General features: G+C 44.0%; 1 protein-coding gene across 3 annotated transcripts in view; it reads left to right on the top strand.

Moving 5' to 3' along the window:
- arap3 (ArfGAP with RhoGAP domain, ankyrin repeat and PH domain 3) overlaps positions 1–21123 on the top strand; it is a 27197-nt gene extending 6074 nt beyond the window's left edge. For all 3 annotated transcript variants that reach the window (XM_069531192.1, XM_069531194.1, XM_069531195.1), the window contains exons 3-35: positions 732–1676; positions 2234–2274; positions 2362–2438; positions 2613–2677; positions 3436–3657; positions 4350–4419; positions 4628–4748; positions 5161–5345; positions 6342–6448; positions 6585–6784; positions 8461–8546; positions 9873–10055; positions 10156–10285; positions 10538–10642; positions 10810–10981; positions 11078–11180; positions 11386–11584; positions 11675–11738; positions 13803–13966; positions 14592–14804; positions 15768–15873; positions 15951–16098; positions 16182–16250; positions 16319–16393; positions 17770–17887; positions 18099–18227; positions 18836–18972; positions 19067–19149; positions 19255–19290; positions 19422–19485; positions 19623–19760; positions 20297–20335; positions 20409–21123. In XM_069531192.1, coding sequence (XP_069387293.1) covers positions 732–1676; positions 2234–2274; positions 2362–2438; positions 2613–2677; positions 3436–3657; positions 4350–4419; positions 4628–4748; positions 5161–5345; positions 6342–6448; positions 6585–6784; positions 8461–8546; positions 9873–10055; positions 10156–10285; positions 10538–10642; positions 10810–10981; positions 11078–11180; positions 11386–11584; positions 11675–11738; positions 13803–13966; positions 14592–14804; positions 15768–15873; positions 15951–16098; positions 16182–16250; positions 16319–16393; positions 17770–17887; positions 18099–18227; positions 18836–18972; positions 19067–19149; positions 19255–19290; positions 19422–19485; positions 19623–19760; positions 20297–20335; positions 20409–20888 — 5074 coding nt within the window. In that variant the 3' untranslated portion in view covers positions 20889–21123. The remainder of the gene's footprint in view (positions 1–731; positions 1677–2233; positions 2275–2361; positions 2439–2612; positions 2678–3435; positions 3658–4349; positions 4420–4627; positions 4749–5160; positions 5346–6341; positions 6449–6584; positions 6785–8460; positions 8547–9872; positions 10056–10155; positions 10286–10537; positions 10643–10809; positions 10982–11077; positions 11181–11385; positions 11585–11674; positions 11739–13802; positions 13967–14591; positions 14805–15767; positions 15874–15950; positions 16099–16181; positions 16251–16318; positions 16394–17769; positions 17888–18098; positions 18228–18835; positions 18973–19066; positions 19150–19254; positions 19291–19421; positions 19486–19622; positions 19761–20296; positions 20336–20408) is intronic.
- Positions 21124–21445: the final 322 nt, after the last annotated feature.

Here is a 21445-nt window from a genome sequence, read left to right as displayed (position 1 = left end):
TTTAGATGAAACACAACATTGAAAACTTCACTAGGATTATTTTAGATTCAATTTCTGCCAAAAATCCCTTTCACCTGAATCTCACACACTGAACCTTTAACTTTTGTTCATACATTTTAAAAGGTTTTAAATTGCCCCATAAAGATTCCAGTAAGATTTTTCACCTGCTGATATTCAAACTCTTTATCTTCACACGTTCACATCTGCAGAGCCTCTTAGCTCCGCCTCCCTAAAAGACCAGTCTCCTTGATTGGTCTACCAGCCTGCTTTGCTGTGGTTGGCCGACTGCTCAGAGAGTGTGTTAGAGCTGTGCCACCAGGTTTCCTGGTCAGCTTTAAACATGGTAGTAGTCATGGTAACAATGGTGTTGGTTCTGTCACACCAACTGAGGCTAAACCATATGTTAGCATGTTTACGTGTTTGCATGTATACATATTTGCATGTTTACATGTTTGCATGTTTTTACGTTTGCATGTTTGCATGTTTACATGTTTGAGTTTTCTGTGGGACAGGAGTACAGGAGTTGTTCGTGACTCAACAAAACCTTTATAAAAAACTGTGACATTGAAGTAAAGAGAAAAACCTGCAAAGCACAAAAGATGTTAACACACAAGATTTAAATGTCGACATCACTGATTCTGATATTTGTACAGTGTCAAAATGGTTCATGTTTATTGAAGCCACATGAGGTCGTAACGTCATCATAGCAACAACATATTTTTTCACTGCAGATACCTGGACACCTTCCATCAAGCTGCTCTGCTGTTGGCGAGAGACTTCACACACCTGGACCATGATGCACTTGTCAGTCTGGGTATAACTGCTACTGGACACAGGAAGAGAATCCTACGCTTGGTCAGTCACATTCAAAGGACAGAAGTTCAACGAGCCAATCAGAAAGCAGCGACTGATCTCTCACGTGACCGCTGTCATTCTGTCACCGACATTTCTTCAACAGCCCGAGGTTGTGACACTGCATTTTGCCGTCAGTCGACAGGACCTGTTAACTTTGAAGGTTTCAGGAACAGTTCGGCTCCCAACCTCGCCGCCATGTTGACAAACTCAGAAACCAGTGGCAGCAGTGCTGTGGTGAAGCCAGTTCCCAAACCTAGAACAGTCTTCAACCGCCGCAGGACTGCACCCGTAAACTTCTGTCCAACACCAGACCCTGCACCGCCCCCACCCAGGAGACTGTCCCAGGAATCCATATGTTTTACTGTGTTAGAGGGTTTGACCTCAGGGGACACACCCTCTGATCTCAACGACAAGTCGACCACGCCCACTAGAAGACTGAGCCAGGTGGAGAGGACGAGGCCCACTCGAAGTTTGTCTCTATCAGACGCTGGAGGAATGTTGCCTCCAGTTCCCTTAAGGCTGAATCGGGCAGCCCCCCCCTCAATATTCCAGGAGTCACTGTCATCTTCGTCTCTTTTACCTGTACGAACAGAGCAGAACCAAACTTTGTCCTCAGTGACATCCAGAGCTGTTAGTAACAGCAGCGGACTTTATGGATCCTCAACTTCCAGCTCACCCAGAGGAGTTGGGTTGGAGATGGTCTCTAATGAGATCTACTGGGGCACTTTACCTGGATCTACTGCCCCCACTGGAGGGAGATGTTGCAGCAGCCAGCAGTCGGCTCCTCCGACTCCACCAAGACAAACTTCTGAGAGAAACAGGTATGTCATTGTGGTGGACGTGTGTCCACATCAGGGTCCATGCATTTCTTCACTGTGCTTTATGCATTACGGGGGCTCTAAAGGAAGGGGGCGTGGCCACTATTGTAAAACTATCAACTGTCAAAAGTGCTTCAACAGTGTTGAGAGGAAGTGACAGTTAGGGGCCTCCGTCAGAATCCTGACAACAGATATGTCCATTTCTGAGGATGTAGCTGTCACTGACCGCATATTTCCATGAGCCCTTTCTGATAGTTACCATTAATATGTCCACTAGAGGGCAGTCAAAAGTTTCTGAAGGAGGTCTCAGTGTTATTCTTGAATGAGGTAAAACCGGAGGGAGCATTGTAGAGGTCCTATTGGCTGCACTGAATCCATGATGGAAGGTCTATAACAATCTATAAGTTTTCACAAAAACAAATAATGAAAGCAGATTATGGAACCAGTTGTCTGAAATGGGCTGTGTGTGTGTGTGTGTGTGTGTGTGTGTGTGTGTGTGTGTGTGTGTGTGTGTGTGTGTGTGTGTGTGTGTGTGTGTGTGTGTGTGTGTGTGTTCTCAGTGGCAGCACTTTAAGTAACAACTCTTCAGGATCAGCCAGAGGTGAGTCTGACAGTCAGCTCAGCTTTATATATAAATTAAAGCTAGTTTACCAGCTGACTCTGTGCGTCTTCTGTTAAACTGAGACAGCTTCGACAGATGAGCCCGAGGAGGAGATCAGCCCGTACTGTGAAACTGTTTTCCAGACCAGAAGGAACCTCAGTGAGGTGAGAAAGCTGCTTCCTTCATCCTCTACTGTCTCTCATCAGAAAGATAATAAGTAACTAAAGCCAAAGGAATTCAACCTTCACAGTTTGACTGTTGGCTGAGATTTAAACCCTGTAGCTGTGATTTTAAAACCATAGAAGAAATGTGCTCATTTAATATTTGATCTTATCCAGAGTGACAGAAGTCGTCTGGAAGGAAACGAGATGAGGAAGGATGAGGATAATGCCGAGGATCATGGGTAAGTCACCAGGAGCATCTGAATAGATTTCTAATTGTGTACAAGGTCAGACAGGAGGAGAAGCCACAATTTACAGGTTCATGTAAAGAGAGACTAAGAGAAGGCTTCACGAAAGTTTTATGCTTCTTTGAGGACTTTGTCTCAATTTATACAACACATACACTTGGGTCTCTGGACCCACACACGTACTGGCGTCTGCTCCAGCTTCAAGAACCCAGCCTACTGCCGGAGACCAGAACCAGGTTACCAGCATGCTCTTACTGACTGACTGATTACCTGATTCTGTACAGCTTTGATACAGTACATGCTGATGATACAGTTTTATGTGTGTTTTATGTTCTGTCTCAGACTTTAATCTGTCAGGTTTTATTCTCAATGTTTCTGAAAGTGAAGCTGAATGACAGAATCTGAAATTATGAAACTTGGTTCTGAGCAACTTTAATGAACTGATCATGAGCTGCATTGTTTCAAAACCTTGTGATACCAACAGTTTGAGTTTCGGAACCAAGAGTTTACGTTACTACTTTTAGGAATTGATTTGTTCTTTTGTAGGAAAAATACAATCATTTTATTTAATGAAGTGAATAATAATTCCTCCTCACAAAGTATCACAACTGCGTCACTGAGTAAAGATAAGATTCCCAGGATTCTTACCATAAAAAAGTCTGATGGTTCTCAGGATGTGATGTCATTTTCTCTGTAGATACCTGATCATCTCCTCAGCTCTGTATCAATAAAGTTTTCATGTGTACCTTCAGGTGGGAGAAGTTGTCTCAGGCTCTTCACTCCTCAGACTCTCAGGGTTACAGTACCGTCGGAGAGCCTCCACCTCCCCTCCACTGCCTCCCCCTCTCCCTCCACACCTTCTCATCAGAGACCGACGAGGACTTGACCATCTCCCCCTATGCCAGCTACACCTCCCTGTCCGAGAGAGCCCCACCCATCATCAGCGGCTGGCTCGACAAGCTGTCTCCACAGGGGTGCGCTTGATCAGTTGGATGTAGTTTAGCAGTTTCCAGTGGTCGATGAGTAGTTTTCATTGGTCCTGTAGTATTTTTCATTGGTCTTTAGGGAGGCTGTAGGGCAGATTGAAGTTTACTTGTCATCATTGAGGAGGTTTTGGATTAAAGGGTTCAAACTATCTCAGGTTTCTTCCAGTGGTTTAAAGAGCAGGGTTCCCATGGCTCTTCAAAAGTTTTAAATTAGAATAAATCAAGGTCTTAAATTGGCCATAAATCTTTTGCAAAATATTACATTTGCAGGCGGTGCATTTAAGGCTGATGGGAAAATTGTCACGCACAGTGTCCTAACCCAAAAATATCTATAAAATGTTTGATTAAAATTTATTTTTCTAATCACAAACACAATGGATGTTGATTTCTTCTACACTGACAGTTAAGTATTCAGCACCCCATAGTTCCCAGTCTTTCAAATCAGTGGGCAGGGTTAGACATTACTGAGGCTCTTCTGATCTGAACCTGAGCTTTTTACTGCCGGCTGTGGTGACTCTCTCATGTGTGACCGTGAGGTTTATGTAAAGGAAAAGTGAATTGACATAATAGTCATCTGATTGTGTGTGATCTAGTTTTATGTTCAAATAAATGAAGCTTTATCAAAAACCAACAACGTGTCTCCTGCACAACAACTGATGGTTTGTGTTTTGACTTTTCAGGAACTATGTTTTCCAGAAACGCTTTGTGAAGTTTGATGGAAAAAACTTCATGTACTTCGGCAGCGAGAAGGTACGAAGAGTATTCCTGTACTCCTGTTCACCTGTACTCCTGTGTACTTGTACTCCTTTACTCCTGTTTCTCTGTACTCATGTGTACCTGTGTGTGTGTATGTATTTGTATAAAACACCTGTTCAGGTGCTCTGATGAAATGTTCAGATCATATTTTAGTTTTTTCTGATAAAGTTTTTCTGAACAGTTTCGTCTCTCTCTGTTTCAGGACATTTACCCTAAAGGAGTGATCCCATTGGCTGCCATCCAGATGACCCGCCCAGCCAAAGACAGTAAATTTGAGGTTGTGACGAGTCCGAGAATTTTTGTTTTCAGGGCTGAAAATGAAGGTATGTTCCAGTTTCAGAGCCACAGGTGTACAAGAGTACATGAGTACATGAGTTCAAGAGTACAAGAGTACATGAGTACAGGTGTACTTTGTCAAAAACGCAATAATCGGCCACATTTGAAACACAACCGTCACACCATCTTCAAATGCAGCGTCTGAACAGGGCGGAGCCAAAACTGAGACACAGCTGTTGATTAAATCAACATAAATATTTATAATATATTTATAGACGATTCGCGATTTGATGTTAACATGACTTTTTTAAACTTTATTTAAACCTTTATGTGTTTAGAGCAACACTGCCGTTAGTTCTAATAAAGTTTTTACAGATGCCACACATCTGTTACACATCTTCACATGACTCTGGTGACATCACCTGGCTGTGAACGTCGTTCTGTGTTTGGCTGTCGTAGTGTTGAGGCGGCGCTGGATGTCGACGCTGCAAGAACACGTCAGAGACCAGCTGGTGTTCGGGAGGCGCCGTTTTGGTCCCGGAACTCACTGTCAGAAACATGGCGTCCTCGAACTGAAGGGAACCAAGTCCAAAGTATACACCGCCATTAACACGGATCAGATCTGGATTCACAAGAGTGAACAGGTGAGAAACATCTGCTGATCACTGACTGTATATAAAGACCATCACTGACTGTATATAAAGATGATCACTGACTGTATATAAAGATGATCACTGACTGTATATAAAGACGATCACTGACTGTATATAAAGATGATCACTGACTGTATATAAAGATGATCACTGACTGTATATAAAGACACTGACTGTATATAAAGATGATCACTGACTGTATATAAAGACGATCACTGACTGTATATAAAGATGATCACTGACTGTATATAAAGATGATCACTGACTGTATATAAAGATGATCACTGACTGTATATAAAGACACTGACTGTATATAAAGATGATCACTGACTGTATATAAAGACGATCACTGACTGTATATAAAGATGATCACTGACTGTATATAAAGATGATCACTGACTGTATATAAAGACCATCACTGACTGTATATAAAGACCATCACTGACTGTATATAAAGACGATCACTGACTGTATATAAAGACCATCACTGACTGTATATAAAGACCATCACTGACTGTATATAAAGACGATCACTGACTGTATATAAAGACCATCACTGACTGTATATAAAGACCATCACTGACTGTATATAAAGATGATCACTGACTGTATATAAAGATGATCACTGACTGTATATAAAGATGATCACTGACTGTATATAAAGACCATCACTGACTGTATATAAAGACCATCACTGACTGTATATAAAGATGATCACTGACTGTATATAAAGATGATCACTGACTGTATATAAAGACCATCACTGACTGTATATAAAGATGATCACTGACTGTATATAAAGATGATCACTGACTGTATATAAAGACCATCACTGACTGTATATAAAGATGATCACTGACTGTATATAAAGACCATCACTGACTGTATATAAATTTAAAAAATATATATAATAAAAATATAAATACTCCTCATCCAACCATGAGTCAGTGTCAGATGTCCGTCACAGCTTCTGTTTCCTGTCCACAGTATTTCTGTAATGGAATTGGAATGACGGTGATTGAAGCTCGAGGCGCGACCATCAGAGATGGAAAACACAAGAGCTTTGACCTCATCACGCCGTATAAAATCTTCAGGTACCATCATGTTTGTCAGACTTCATTAAGAATCTGAATCTACATAATCTTTATTGACACCAAGTTGTGTACAAAATGTTGTTGCTGTGGCAACCGTCCACCAGCCTCACTACAGACCTCTGTTCTGCCTCCTCAGCTTCACAGCAGAGTCGGATCGGGAGAAGCGGGACTGGATGGAGGCGCTGCAGGAGTCAATCGCTGAGACTCTGTCGGATTACGAGGTGGCCGAGAAGATCTGGTCCAACCGATCCAACCGGATGTGTGCCGACTGCAAGGCCCTGAACCCTGACTGGGCCTCCATCAATCTGTGTGTGGTCATCTGCAAGAACTGTGCAGGTTTGACCTTTGGACTCAAAACACTTCCTGTTTTCTTTCTGTAATCAGGTTGAACTTTGTTGATTTCATGTTAATTCAACAACCTGAGAACGACTTCACCAAAGCACCTTGTAGATATAAGGTGCAACAACCTGCCACACCTCAGTCCCCTCTGAGCCATGATGTCAGCAACCACCTTTCAAGCAATAGATCAGATCATTAGAAACCAATTTATTAATTAATATTAAATCATATTATTGATTAAATTGATTAGTGAACTGTGGGAATACTCTGCCCACTCCGGGTAAATACGGGAGGAGAGAATCGCTTTTCAACAAAGTCTTTGTTTCTTTACCAGCCTGTAACAGGCACACACATATACTTGGGGTCTCTGGACCCACACACACGTCCACACGCACTCGTCTGTCCTGCTTCCGCATCAGAAGCCCCGCCTACTGCAAGAGAGAACAGAACCAGGTTACCAGCGTGCTCTTATTTATCACCTGATTACCTGATTCTGCACAGCTGTCCGATCATCGGCTGAGCCACTCCTCCCTGTTGTCCAGCAGTTGGCGCCCTAACCACACCCCGCCGTCACATGAACAAATTTCAACGTTGATACAACTCAGTGTCACTAAGGTAACCTTGGAGAAACCTCTAATGCCATGGCAACCACATAGCAGCCAGCCACAGGCGATTCTACCAACACCAAAACAATAGTCATTCATTTTCCTCTGTAATGGTGTTAATGGAACATGGCCAAAAGTATGTAGACATGCCTCTCCACATATAAATAAGAAGAATACAAACAATTGTAATGCACAGACCAGTTTTCATGGATCAAACTCATGTACTGAACTTGTTATGGCCAAAAGCACATAGCAAGCTGAACACTGTCCAAAAATCCCTCTGCTGGGCAGCCAGAGGGAAGAGTCTGGCCTCAGATCAGGGGCTTTTTAGACTGAAGACACGTGCTCAAAGCAAAAAGACAAATGAGCAGTGATGGAAAAGGCAGCAATGTGGGTTTTAATTAACAATTTTTAACATCTCACTCACCACAGATGTTCTTAAAGTTGGGGTTTTAAACATAAATGGTGCAAGAGGGCAAAAGAAAAGTATTTTAACTTACGAAACAGCAAAAATGAAAAAAATAGAAGTCTTCTTTTCACAGTGATTCTAATAATGAGTCTGACTGGAGGAGTGGGCCTCCTCCTCTTTCCACACGCCCTAAAGCAGCTGGTCTGCTCTCACGGCCTGGTGGATGTGTGGAGGACAGTACAGCTGGTCCCACCTCGGAGAGGAGGGTCGTATTTATTGTTTTAAATGTAATTTTAATGTCTGGCGACCTCCAGTGGAGAGTTTTACACTGTGCTGTTCCTTCCAACGCTTTTCTTTCTGTTCTTCATCCCACTGTTCTTAATAACTGTCCATTCTGTGTTTGTTTTTACAGAGCGCAAGAGACGGACAAGTCTCTTCTCTCTTTTAAATGTTTTCGTGTGTTTTAATGTAATGTAAAGTCTCTGATCTCGTTATAAAAACATCATCTGCACTGTGACCAACAATCAGCTGTCTTTTCCACTTTAGAACTGATGTATTTTTAATTATTTATTTACATTAGCACTTTTTATTGTGACCTACAGATTGTAACAATGAAGATATGTAAATAAAGTGTCCCCCCCCCCCCCTCTCTGTGTCAGGGCAGCACAGAGGTCTGGGGACGATGGTTTCTAAAGTTCAGAGTCTGAAGCTGGACACCAGCATCTGGAGCAACCAGATTGTCCAGGTGAGAGCAGAACCAGTGTGTCCACCTATACCAATCAATCAATAAATGAATGAATGAATCAATAAATGTATAAATACGTTAATAAATAAATATCCCCAACAGTTCCATCTATACCTGAGTCCTGAACTATGAAGCAGGATTTGTGGTTATCAGGTTAACTTTAGGTTTAATTCAGAGTTTTTAGTTCTACGAAGCTCGTTCCCTTGTTATCGGGTAAATCACCATGGTAACATGCTGAACAGCTGACCTGCTCCAGGTTAAGTTGGAGATAAGAGATCAAACAGTAAAAAGCTCCGCCCACTGACCACTCCCCTCCCTTGAACCATGACATCATGTTGTTATCGTGGAGCTGCTGTGGATCGTTCAGTCTCTGAGGAGGACCAGGGTCTTCAGAGACCCACAAGATCCTTTGAGATCCTCTGAGGAGTTTCTGAAAGATCTAGATTCTCCTCAGAGGATGAACCTTCGTCAGCTGCTGGAGCTTCAACAGAACCAACCTGACCCGTAGGAGCAAAGTGCTTCATTCACCGTGTTGTCGAAACATCGGATAAGCCAGAGTCGTTGTGTGTGGGTGTAGGAGCTTTGTCTGGATGACCTGCGCTACCTGAGGCTGAGCAGTGACCGGTCTGATCATCCTCCAGTCGGTGCTAGGACTGACCGCGCTGAGTTTCGTTCCTGCGAATTTGACACCAGAGTTCAAATATTCAAAGTGCAGATCCTCGTTGTGAAATAGGAGGCTAGCTGTCCACAGTCTTTCAGCCAGATCACTGAAAGATATCCTCGGGACGTTGAAATCATTTCTGGCTCCTGGTAAATATGTGGAATCAAACATGTGACGTCTGTGTCACTGGGTCTTTAACCTGCAGCATCCACACTGAGGTTCATGGAGCTGTAGTTACATGCATACAGTATCTCTTGTAGGCTCCGCCCCACACTCATATGTTTAATTTTTAAGATAAATCAACACCTGAAAACACACGTCACATGGCCTTTCATGCCACGTGACATCTACTGCGCTTGTGTCCGTCCTGGGAGACGGATCCTCACTGACTCTCAGGTTTCTATGTTCTTTCCCCTGTTAGAAGTTGTTTTAGTACTTTTACAGAGGATGTCACAGCTTGTTAAAGATCTAGGAGACAAATATGGGCTGTACAAATCAAATTTGATTGATTGATTGATGGCCTGGAAACAGGAAGTAGATTGTCTGCAGGTGGTTGCTTAGTGATAGAAAATACGTCAACTGAACTGAATCATTTCTCAAACATGTATTTGTTTATTTGTTTGTCTGTTTATTCTCCAGTTAATTTATATTTTTTTGTGCGTCAGATGTTCATCATGCTGGGGAATGACCGGGCCAATGATTTCTGGGTGGCTCGTCTGTCTAAGTGGGAGGAGCTTGACTGTGACTCCTCCCTTGAACAGAGGAAAGAGTTCATCACTCAGAAATACAGAGAGGGACGATACCGCCGCCAACACCCTGCGTTCAGCCGCCAGGAGGAGCTGCTGAAGGTCGGGAGGACGTGTGACGCCATCATGTCTATATCACGTGTATAGAGACCTGTTCATGTCTCAGTTTAATTTTTAAAAAAATTGTGTTATTTTTAAACAGGTCTTGTGTTCGGCCGTCTCGGAACAGACACTTCTGAAAACCGTCACTCAGATTTTCCTGGAGGCGGAGTCAGCGTGTCTCTTGGAAGGTGGCCAACAGCACCACCTGCTGGATCATTGCATCACGTCAGGTCTGGACTCTTGTGCTCAGATAAAATATTCGTCGTGTGGTGTGAGGTGAAGCCATGTTTAGTCATTACAATGTAAATTCAGAAAGGACAGCACAAGAATTTCAATTCATAGGGAAACGTGTGTTCTTTGTGTATTTGACAATAAAAATCTTTGAATACATACATCTATATAGATTTTTATGAACATACGTATTTAAATAATATAAAGACAATCAGTTGCTGTGTGTGTGTTCTTGTGTTTGTGTTTCTCAGATCCCAGTGTTTATGATGAGATCATGCAACCTGTTCTTCACACTGGTTATCTTTACAAATCCGGCTCCATCAACAGAGGAACCCTGTCGAGAAAAACTCGAGAAGGTAGGTGTGTGTTTGTGTGTGTGTGTGTGATAATCTGAGACAGTGACATCATCTTTAAATCTCCTGTTTTATATTTTATTATGAAAATGTACTGAAACGTGTTTGTGATCACTAAAACTTTCAGATCTAACGTCTCAGATTTCAAACTAATCTCTCGTCTTGTTCAGACTTCCAGAAGTTCTGGTGTTCAGTGGATCGCTCGCTGCTCTTGTACGAGTCGGAGCGATCAGCTGATCCCTGCCTGCAGATCAATGTTAAAGACATTGTGTGTTTGGGCGTCGGCCGACCGGACTCGTCCAACAACAACAACAACAACAACAACAATGGATTCATGGACAGGTACAGACGCTGCTCTCTTCTTCTGATTGGTTTCTGTTAAAACCGACACAGAAAGACGAACTTTAGCTTGAAGGAAGTTTTAAATGTCGCCCCCAGGTTCCGTTACACCTTTGAGTTATATTTGACTTCAGAGAAACTCTTCCTTTTCGGTCTGGAGACTTCCGGCGCTCTGCACAGCTGGACCAAAGCCATCGGGAAGGTCGGACACTGTGACTCTTCCTTGATATTGATACAAAAACATTTCAACAGTCAAAGTTTAAATATTCTGACACATTTAAAAGGTTATAAATATTTGGAATATCAAATAATATTTATTCTTGAACCCTTGCTTCAGTTTTCCTGTTGATTCTTGGTTCTTTAGTTTCAGGTGTTTTTAGTCTAACTGCCCTGTTCTTCACCACCAGGCTGCAACACCGCTCAGCTGTCACTGTCTGCTGACTCGGGAGTTTGAGCGCGTCGGTCTGCTGCGCTACCGAGCCATGTTGGACCCTCAGCAGTGGAAGGATGCATACTTTGTCCTGCAGAAGTCCAACCTCTTCATTTGTCCCCTAAATGATGGAGCAGCAGAGGACATCATCAACCTGAACCGCCTGCAGGAGCTCAGTCAGTGTCCTGGTCCTGGTTCTGGTTCTGGATCTGTTCTCCATGTACACACTGTGTAGGACTGATTGAAACTGTTTGTTTGTTTTGAAGGCATAACCTCTGAGAAGGAGAACCACGAGAAGAAAGACATCCTGGTGCTGGTGGAGAAGGGAAGGTGAGAGGATGTCGAGGCGTTTTTAAAACTGCCATTGGCCAGAGGCATTCTGTTTTCAGGTCGTCCGACCGTCTGGTTCTTGGAAACACTATATCTTAAAAAACCCTTGAGAGAAATTTTGGTACAAACAAGAATGAACTGATCAGATTTTGGTGATCAAAGGTCACAGTGACCTCACAAAGCACATTTTCTGCCTTGTGATTCCGATATCTCCGGGAAAACCGTCAGTGTCTATAATATATCTATGATATCCTGCCAGAACAATTCAAAGCTCTCAAAGCTCTAGTAGCGAGGGGAAACACCTCCAGCCTCATGATGGTCATTTAAACCCTCCAACTGTCTCCAGCATCACAAATGAGGAGGAGAGCGACCGTGACCCCTCCACATCAGGTCTCCTTTATAGACCTGAGGGACACTTCGTGAGGTTGGAAATGGTGCTGGTGCAGGGAACTGGTCTTGAATCAGACTGACAAAGCCTCAGCACAGCTCTTACAGAAACAACAACAGATACATCCAAAAATCACAAAAAACAATTACTTAAAGACAGAAAAGGTCAAAAGGAAGAGTTGTTAACTGGCAGGACAAGTGAAACAACTGCAGCAAAGGGAGTCAGAGGAACTTGTTGCACTGTTAGAACAGGTGAAAGAGATAAACCAGAGAACGGGACACAAGATTCAACCTATCGCTCTCACAGAGGAACTCAAAGCAAAGAATTGTCTGAAAGAAGAGGACACGTCCGTCACAGAGTTTGAACCACTGACCACAGCAGCAACACGCAATCACGTGATCCCATCAATCACTCAAATTTCATTTGTAGAGCCCATATTCAGTGTGTAAAATCAAAATTAAAGGTGTCTCAGAAACTCTAGAGCAAATCAAACAAACTCAAAGTAAATCAGTTAGGTCAGTTCTGTTCAGGTCCAAATAACTTCTGACTTCCGGTCAGAGAACACGTGGCACGGTACAGAACAATGGACCCGTAATGTGTGAAGTAGTGGAAACAAACATAGAGTGCCAACCTGACACTGGACATATTACGATTTTAAAAGACATTTTCAGGACAATTACAAGACAAATAATCTTTTAAATAGTTCTTTCCAGAGACCCTCCAGGATTTTGCGGTTTAGGGGTCTTAAGTTTCAGTCAAGGGGTTTCAGACCCCCCCGAGACCCCCTGTATTTCACTCCCGGGTCTCATTAGACCACAGAGTCCCACTGCAAATCTGATATTGTCTGATGGATTGACTCCAATAGTAAATTGATTGATGAGAAAAGGCTCTTCCCCAAACACAGACGCAGCCACAGGGATTCTCTCTGAATCATATCTCAGCTCACACACTAATCCACACAGGTCTGACCTGCGGGCAGCAGAGAGAGTGTTTCTCAGAACTGTCAGGTCACACCTTCACAAACTGAAAGATTGTGATGTCCATTCTATTACCTCGAAGGATTTCCACCCTCACACAATACACACAAACATCCCCAGAGACTGTGAACTCAATGTTCACTTCGTCCTCTGCCTCAGTAACTGTGAGACAATATCAAACTGCAGTGAGAGCGAACAAGGACAAATATCTACAAACCAATTACAAATAATTAGTCAATAATATTAATATTACTAATATACTAATAACACGAATACTAATAATAGAAACTAATAATAAGTAATTTAGGTCAAATAAATGTAGAATTTGTTTACAGTCCATTTAAATGGAAAAATCATTTTAAAGATGTTTCTAGAAATTCCCCAAAGAATCAAGCTCAAGAGCAGATTTCAGGAAAACTGAAAGATCTTGAAAAACAATTATAATTTTAATTGTGCTTTTGAAACACATTTTAATGCCATCCCAATAAAACCTATTTATCGAGTTGATTCTTTCAAACTTGGTTTTCACTTGACTCATTAACCAATTAGAGTTCGGTGGTCAAAGGTCACAGTGACCTCTATGAATTTGGACAAATGCATTATGTCGAAATATGTCGATGGGATCTGCGCTGGTTGGCGGAGGCAGTAATTCTTGTCCCTCTTGATGTCATTTGTTTTCCTTCATCGTCTCCTCCTCAGGACTCTGCACCTGCAGGGCGTTGGCCGCACAGATTTCTCTCTGTGGTACTCGGACATCCAGCGAGCAGCCGGCGGGACAGGAAACACTCTGAGAGAGCAGCAGCTAAGCAGGAACGACATCCCCATCATCGTGGACAGCTGCATGGCCTTCATCACTCAGTACGGTAAGGAAGAGGAGGATCAATTTAAAAAAGGGTTACTGAGGAACTTCTGAGGAGCTGCTGAGGTCCAGGTTCTCCACTTCACCCTGGTCCAGATCCTGGTTCAGAGTCAGATTCTAGTCTGAATAGGATCATGATCCAAGTCAGATCCTGGTCTGAATTGATCCTGGTCCAGGTCAGATCCTAGTCTGAATCAAATCCTAGTCTGAATCTGATCCTGGTCTAAATCAGATCCTAGTTTGAATCTTATCCTGGTCTAAATCAGATCCTGGTTCAGAGTCAGATTCTAGTCTGAATAGGATCATGATCCAAGTCAGATCCTGGTCTGAATTGATCTTGGTCCAAGTCAGATCCTAGTCTGAATCAAATCCTAGTCTGAATCTGATCCTGGTCTAAATCAGATCCTGGTTCAGAGTCAGATTCTAGTCTGAATAGGATCATGATCCAAGTCAGATCCTGGTCTAAATAATATCCTGGTCCAAGTCTGATCCTGGTTCTGAATCCGTTAGCTCAGAGCACAGATAAGAATCATTATGGTCTAATCAGAGGAGTCATGTTGAGGAGAGAACTCAACGCAGCTTCTTCGTTTCTCGGAGCTCATCATCATCGTCTTCCTCATTGTTTTTAGGTCTGGGCCACGAGGGCATCTACAGGAAGAACGGGGCCAAGTCCAGGATTAAACTGCTGATGGAAGAGTTTCGCAAAGACGCTCGAAACGTCAAACTGCGGATTGGAGACCACTTCATCGAGGACGTGACGGACGTCCTTAAGAGGTTCTTCAGAGAGATCGACGACCCCATCTTCATGGCTGACCTGCACCCGCTGTGGCAGGAGGCTGCCAGTGAGTTCTGTTAGGGTCCAGGTTTAGAGTTCATGGTCTTTTCCAAGGACGGACTTTAGTGGACTTGTCTCTGATATTTGATACCTTGATTGTAAGAACAGGACATGATGACCTGTAAAACCTGATCTGAACAATGATGGCCCTGATACGTCTGCTGTCGGATTGTCCTGCTGAAACTCCATAGTGTCCTCTAAGACAAAGAGTCTCTCTCACACCATACAAACTTGTTTAGTGGCCACAGGGATCCTGGACGTGTCTTTACGTTGACACGCTTATGTGTCAACTTTAAATCTGCAGATTGCAGTTCTGTCTGTGATATTCACTTAATTATAGATGAATCTGACTCTGTCAATCAGGTCTGAAGCTAAGACAGATTACTGTCCTCCTCTGGACCTGAGACTGAAACCTCCACACAAATGTCCTCACTTCCACACCCCCCCATAGCTTTCTGAAAACATTTGAATGTTCTGTTTCTGATGTGAGAGATTTAGTGTCAGAACTTTGGACTTGTTTGTTTCAGACCTCAGACTCTTCAGTTTAGTCTGAACCTAAATATCAGGTGTGAAGGGTTCCTCAGAGCACCACCTTCATTGTCTCCATTTAAACAGAAAGACTACTACCCCCCCAACTGACAACAAGCCCACGTCAGACGCCGTCTACAAACCAATCAGAGTCAAGTATAGGTAGACGACGCCCACGTAGGTGATGACGACAGGACGTATGTGAGACAAAACTCTTTAGTCCTTAAATTACAATGAGAAACTAAAACAGATCAGATGAAACGTGAACAAACACTTGAAGTTTCAGACTGAATATTAAAGTGTGAACTGTTCCTATGACACAACATGTTTCATGGTTAAATACTGAGTGTCTGTTGTTGAATCAGCTGAACAATACAACTGCTGTGTTGTCATATTTAAAAGTGAGTCTAGAAGTTAAATCAAGTTGAATGTTTATCTCCAGAAATCCCTCAGAAGAGTCAGAGGTTGGACCGTTACAAAGAAATCATCCGGAGTCTCCCTCGAGTCAACAGGACGACTCTGGCTGCGCTCATCAGTCACCTGTATAGGTGAGCTGACCCTGATTCACACCGTAGCAGCTGGATTCAGGGCTGAAGTAGCAGCGCTTGTCCTTTGTCCCCCTCAGGGTCCAGAAATGTGCCGACCTGAACCAGATGTGCACCAAGAACCTGTCACTGCTGTTTGCTCCCAGTCTGTTTCAGACCGATGGAAAAGGGGTACACGAGGTGAAGATCATAGAGGATCTGATAGACAACTTCCTGTATGTGTTTAATGTGAGTACAGCTGTAACGCAACGTCGCTCACTTTTGCTCTGAGGTTTGTGTTTGTGTTTCACTTTACATTGTGTTTGATTCAGATCGATGAGGAGCATCAGACCCAGATCGAGCTGGAAATCAGCCTCATCACCTCCTGGAAGGACACGCAGGTAAGAACCAAACAGTGATCGATGGACGAAGACTCACAGATCAGGTCCTCATACGTGTTCATGTGCAGCTGTCTCAGGCTGGAGATCTGATCATCGAAGTTTACCTGGAGATGAAGATACCAGACTGCTGCATCACGCTTAAAGTAAGTGTGTACTACTCTCAAGATGTTTTCAGACCTTAACTAAACCACAGACATGTTCCTGACATGTTCCTGACATGCTCCTGACATGCTCCTGACATGCTCCTGACATGTTCCTGACATGTTCCTGACATGTTCCTGACATGCTCCTGACATGCTCCTGACATGTTCCTGACATGTTCCTGACATGTTCCTGACATGCTCCTGACATGTTTCTGATATGTTCCTGACATGCTCCTGACATGTTCCTGACATGTTCCTGACATGTTTCTGACATGTTCCTGACATGCTCCTGACATGTTCCTGACATGTTCCTGACATGTTCCTGACATGTTTCTGACATGTTCCTGACATGTTCCTGACATGTTCCTGACATGTTCCTGACATGTTCCTGACATGTTTCTGACATGTTCCTGACATGTTCCTGACATGCTCCTGACATGCTTCTGACATGTTCCTGACATGTTCCTGACATGCTCCTGACATGTTCCTGACATGTTTCTGACATCTTTCTGACATGTTCCTGACATGCTCCTGACATGTTCCTGACATGTTTCTGACATGTTCTTGACATGCTCCTGGCATGCTCCTGACATGTTCCTGACATGTTTCTGACATCTTTCTGACATGTTTCTGATATGTTCCTGACATGCTCCTGACATGTTCCTGACATGTTCCTGACATGTTTCTGACATGTTCCTGACATGCTCCTGACATGTTCCTGACATGTTCCTGACATGCTCCTGACATGTTCCTGACATGTTTCTGACATGTTCTTGACATGCTCCTGACATGTTCCTGACATGTTTCTGACATCTTTCTGACATGTTCCTGACATGCTCCTGACATGTTCCTGACATGCTACTGACATGTTCCTGACATGTTTCTGACATGTTCTTGACATGTTCCTGACATGCTCCTGACATGTTCCTGACATGTTCCTGACATGCTCCTGACATCTTTCTGACATGTTCCTGACATGTTTCTGACATGTTCCTGACATGCTCCTGACATGTTCCTGACATGTTCCTGACATGCTCCTGACATGCTCCTGACATGTTCCTGACATGCTCCTGACATGTTCCTGACATGTTCCTGACATGTTTCTGACATGTTCCTGACATGCTCCTGACATGTTCCTGACATGTTCCTGACATGCTCCTGACATGCTCCTGACATGTTCCTGACATGCTCCTGACATGTTCCTGACATGTTCCTGACATGTTCCTGACATGTTTCTGACATGTTCTTGACATGTTCCTGACGTGTTCCTGACGTGTTGATGAGGTTTCTAACGTGATGGACGTGACACTGTTCTACTGTGTGAGAACAGGCTGACCTCAGGTCATGTTCATGTGTGTGACCTCTGACCCCTGCAGGTGTCTCCCACCATGTGTGCTGAGGAGCTGACCAATCAGGTTCTGTACATGAGGAACGTACCCCCCGGAGACAAAGACGTCTGGATGACATTTGAGACCATCGAAGACGGACAGCTGGGTGAGACAGCATGATACACCTGTCTCTGTCTGATATACCTTACTCTCTCTCTCACCTCTCTCTCTGATACACCTCTTTCTGTCTTCTCCCTCTCTCTGATACACCTCTTTCTCTCTTCTCCCTCTCTCACCTCTCTCTCTGATACACCTCTTTCTCTCTTCTCCCTCTCTCACCTCTCTCTCTGATACACCTGTCTCTCTCTCTCTGTCAGAGCGACCATTACATCCCAAAGAAAAAGTCCTGGAACAGGCCCTGCAGTGGTGCACGATGGCCGACCCAAGCTCCGCCTACCTGGTGGTGAAGAGAGTTCCTAAAGGAGACGGCCTCGACATCCTCACCTGTCTGTCCACATTCTGTCCACATTCTGTCCACATTCTGTCCATCATCATTATTTATCATTGCTCCAGAAAATAGCAGAAAATTACTGATTTTCACTTTACATTGTTTACATTCAATGTGTCTGTCTGTCTGTCTCTCTCTCTGTCTGTCTCACTGTCTGTCTCACTGTCTGTCTCACTGTCTCTCTGTCTGTCTCACTGTCTGTCTGTCTCTCTGTCTGTCTGTCTGTCTCTCTGTCTGTCTCACTGTCTGTCTGTCTGTCTGTCTATCTCACTGTCTCTCTGTCTGTCTCACTGTGTCTCTGTCTGTCTGTCTGTCTCACTGTCTCTCTGTCTGTCTCACTGTGTCTCTATCTGTCTGTCTGTCTGTCTCTCTGTCTGTCTGTCTGTCTGTCTCTCTGTCTGTCTCACTGTCTGTCTGTCTGTCTGTCTATCTGTCTGTCTCACTGTCTGTCTGTCTGTCTGTCTATCTCACTGTCTCTCTGTCTGTCTCACTGTGTCTCTGTCTGTCTGTCTGTCTCACTGTCTCTCTGTCTGTCTCACTGTGTCTCTATCTGTCTGTCTGTCTGTCTCTCTGTCTGTCTCACTGTCTCTCTTTCTGTCTGTTTAGCCTATAAGAGTGAGATTATGAAGATCGGTCTGTTGAGGTGTCGAGAGGAACCTCCAAAGCTTCTTCAGGGGAACAAGTTCCAGGAGAGAACGTTTCAGATCAAGGACGGAAAACTGCTGTTACTGAAAGACAAGAAGGTAAATAGTCACCAGGGTTCTGTCAGAACCTGAACCTCAGACCTGAGACCAGGGTTCGTCCTGTTTCTCCTGACTGCTGTGTGTCGTTGTGCAGAGCATCAAACCAGAGAAGGAGTGGTCTCTGAAGTCCATGAAGATCTACATCGGTATCCGCAGGAAATTAAAAGCTCCAAGCAGGTGAGAAGAACCTCAGGGTTCCAGCCTGAAGAACTAAAACTGTTCGGTTATATGATTTCATTCATAAAGTAACAGAGAACGTTAATGACCGGTTTTCACCTGCAGGTGGGGACTCACTGTGATGTCACACAAACACCAGCTGTAAGTATCAGTGACTGTATATAAAGTAATATGTAATTAAAGTGAACAAGCTGATATCATGTCAGTTCTTCTTGGACCTCAGTCATGTGACCTGCAGTAAGATCCCGTGTTTCCTGCTTCACGTGATTCAGGTTCCTGAGCTGCAGCAGTGAGGCCGACCTGTGGAACTGGGTCACCAGCTTCCTCAAAGCTCAGGTCAGTTTCTCTCTGATCCAGGATCAGGTTCCCTGGTCAGACTGAAGTGGACTGAGTTGTTCCCACCAATCAGATGGAGCTTGAACTCCCAGCATCCTCTGCTGCAGTTTCCCACTATCTCTTTGATTCTTTTCCAGAGCGATGGCCCCGGTCCTCCGTTGCTGAGGCGTCACTCCTCGTCAGATATCTGCAAACAGAAGTTCGGCACAATGCCGCTCGTCCCCATCAGAGGAGACGAGAGCAACAGCAGCATGCTGTCGGCCAATCAGACGCTGGTGAGAACAATGTTTCTAAGCCTCTGTGTCGGCGACAGCCAGCGGCCGAAGGCACTGTGGTTTACATCCGTCCCTTTCCCCCGAAGGAGATATATCAAGAGTGTCTTGAGGGAAACTCAAGAAAAACACCTGGAGCAACTGGAAGTCTAGTGGGAGGGGCAGGCGTACAACTGCAGGGATTCTGGCTTGAATTTGAAAAAGTTCTGTTAACATGTCAGTGGTGTGGCCCATACTTACCCATCATCATGATGTCATGTGACTTTTGAGACCGACATTTCCTACACATAGGAAGCTGTTGACCAATCAGAGCAGACTATATCAGGAGGAGGGTCTTAAAGAGGAGCTGCAGCGATGGACAGTCTGAGGACAGAGATGTTTTCTGAACATTAGAGCGTGAAAAAATTCAAATGATCAACTGGAAGTAACAGCAGCTTCATCTTTTCTCTGGACGATGTTTGACTCAACATTTTTTTTGAATGTGAAATTAAATTTCTGTCCTATCATTCATCAGACTTTTTATTTCCTTCTCCCCTTAGAGAAAGTTACATGACAGAAGAACTCTCTCCATGTACTTTGTGAGTATTTGGTACATTTACTTTGTGAGTGTTGTGTGGAATCAGGGTTTTCAGTGTCTTTCTGTATCTGCAGCCCATGAAGGTGCAGCAGGACTCGTTTGATGAGCGTCCAGAGTCTCCTGACCTCCCAGAGCCGCTCTATGAAGAGGTCGGAGACTTTGGCCTGCAGGTCCTAAAATCTCTGGAGACCAGCTTCCTGTCCAGTAGTGCTGCAGAGACCCAGGAGGTCCTGGATCACCCACCGCTCAGACTTGTCCCCCTAGAGACTGGACACGATCGTGTGATCGTCCCTGACCCGGTCCAGACGGACGATGGCTCTGTGGAGACTTTGGTGCACAGCAGCAGCAGTGGAGGTGGGGGTGGTCATGGAGAAGCAGACTGCAGCTCTCAAGAATCGAACGCCCCCCAGCAGCCGGTGGTGAGGAGGATGCAACCGCTGCAGGGAGTCTGTACTCCGTCCCAGGAACTACTTCTGCAGGAGCTGTCGTCTGCATTCATCAAGAAGACCGAGGACGAGGAGGAGGAGGAGGAGGAGAGGCACTATGATGTCTGACAAACAGACTGAAGAGGTTCTAATGCAGCAGAATCAGGTTATATGGGGGGTGGGGGGGTGTCTCAGTGAAACAACGAGGAGACAGGAGGACAAATGTCATCTGTCGCTTAGGGACATTTTTCAGATTATATACAGATGATGATAATGGATTCAGTAACTTTTTAGTGAAACAGATGTCGCATGTTTGATTCCCTATATTAACGTGTGTCTAATAAAAAGATGAAGCTATGGAGAATCTTGTGGATGTTGATCTGTCGTGTGATCAATAGCTCTGTATGCAGAAAAAAACTAAAACAAACTGGTTCCAGTGGTTTCACTGGTGACACTGTACAGCTGAATTTAAAACACGCCTCCTCATTAATATGACCATTAGAAACTCCGCCCTGTGCAACATGTGGCAGCACAAACTGGATTTATAACAGAAGTGACTGAGCTGTTGTTCGTAGTAAAATAATCAATACGCTGGTGAAGTTTATCTCTTACTGCCTCTATATGTCCTCAAATATTTTTATACCACTCAAGTTTTAACTCTCGACTTTTCAAACTGTCAGGTTGCA

Source organism: Paralichthys olivaceus, chromosome 9, assembly GCF_024713975.1.
Source record: "Paralichthys olivaceus isolate ysfri-2021 chromosome 9, ASM2471397v2, whole genome shotgun sequence".
Lineage (NCBI taxonomy): Eukaryota > Metazoa > Chordata > Actinopteri > Pleuronectiformes > Paralichthyidae > Paralichthys > Paralichthys olivaceus.
Note: the sequence above shows the minus strand (reverse complement) of the source record. Positions and strands in the feature narration are given on the sequence as shown.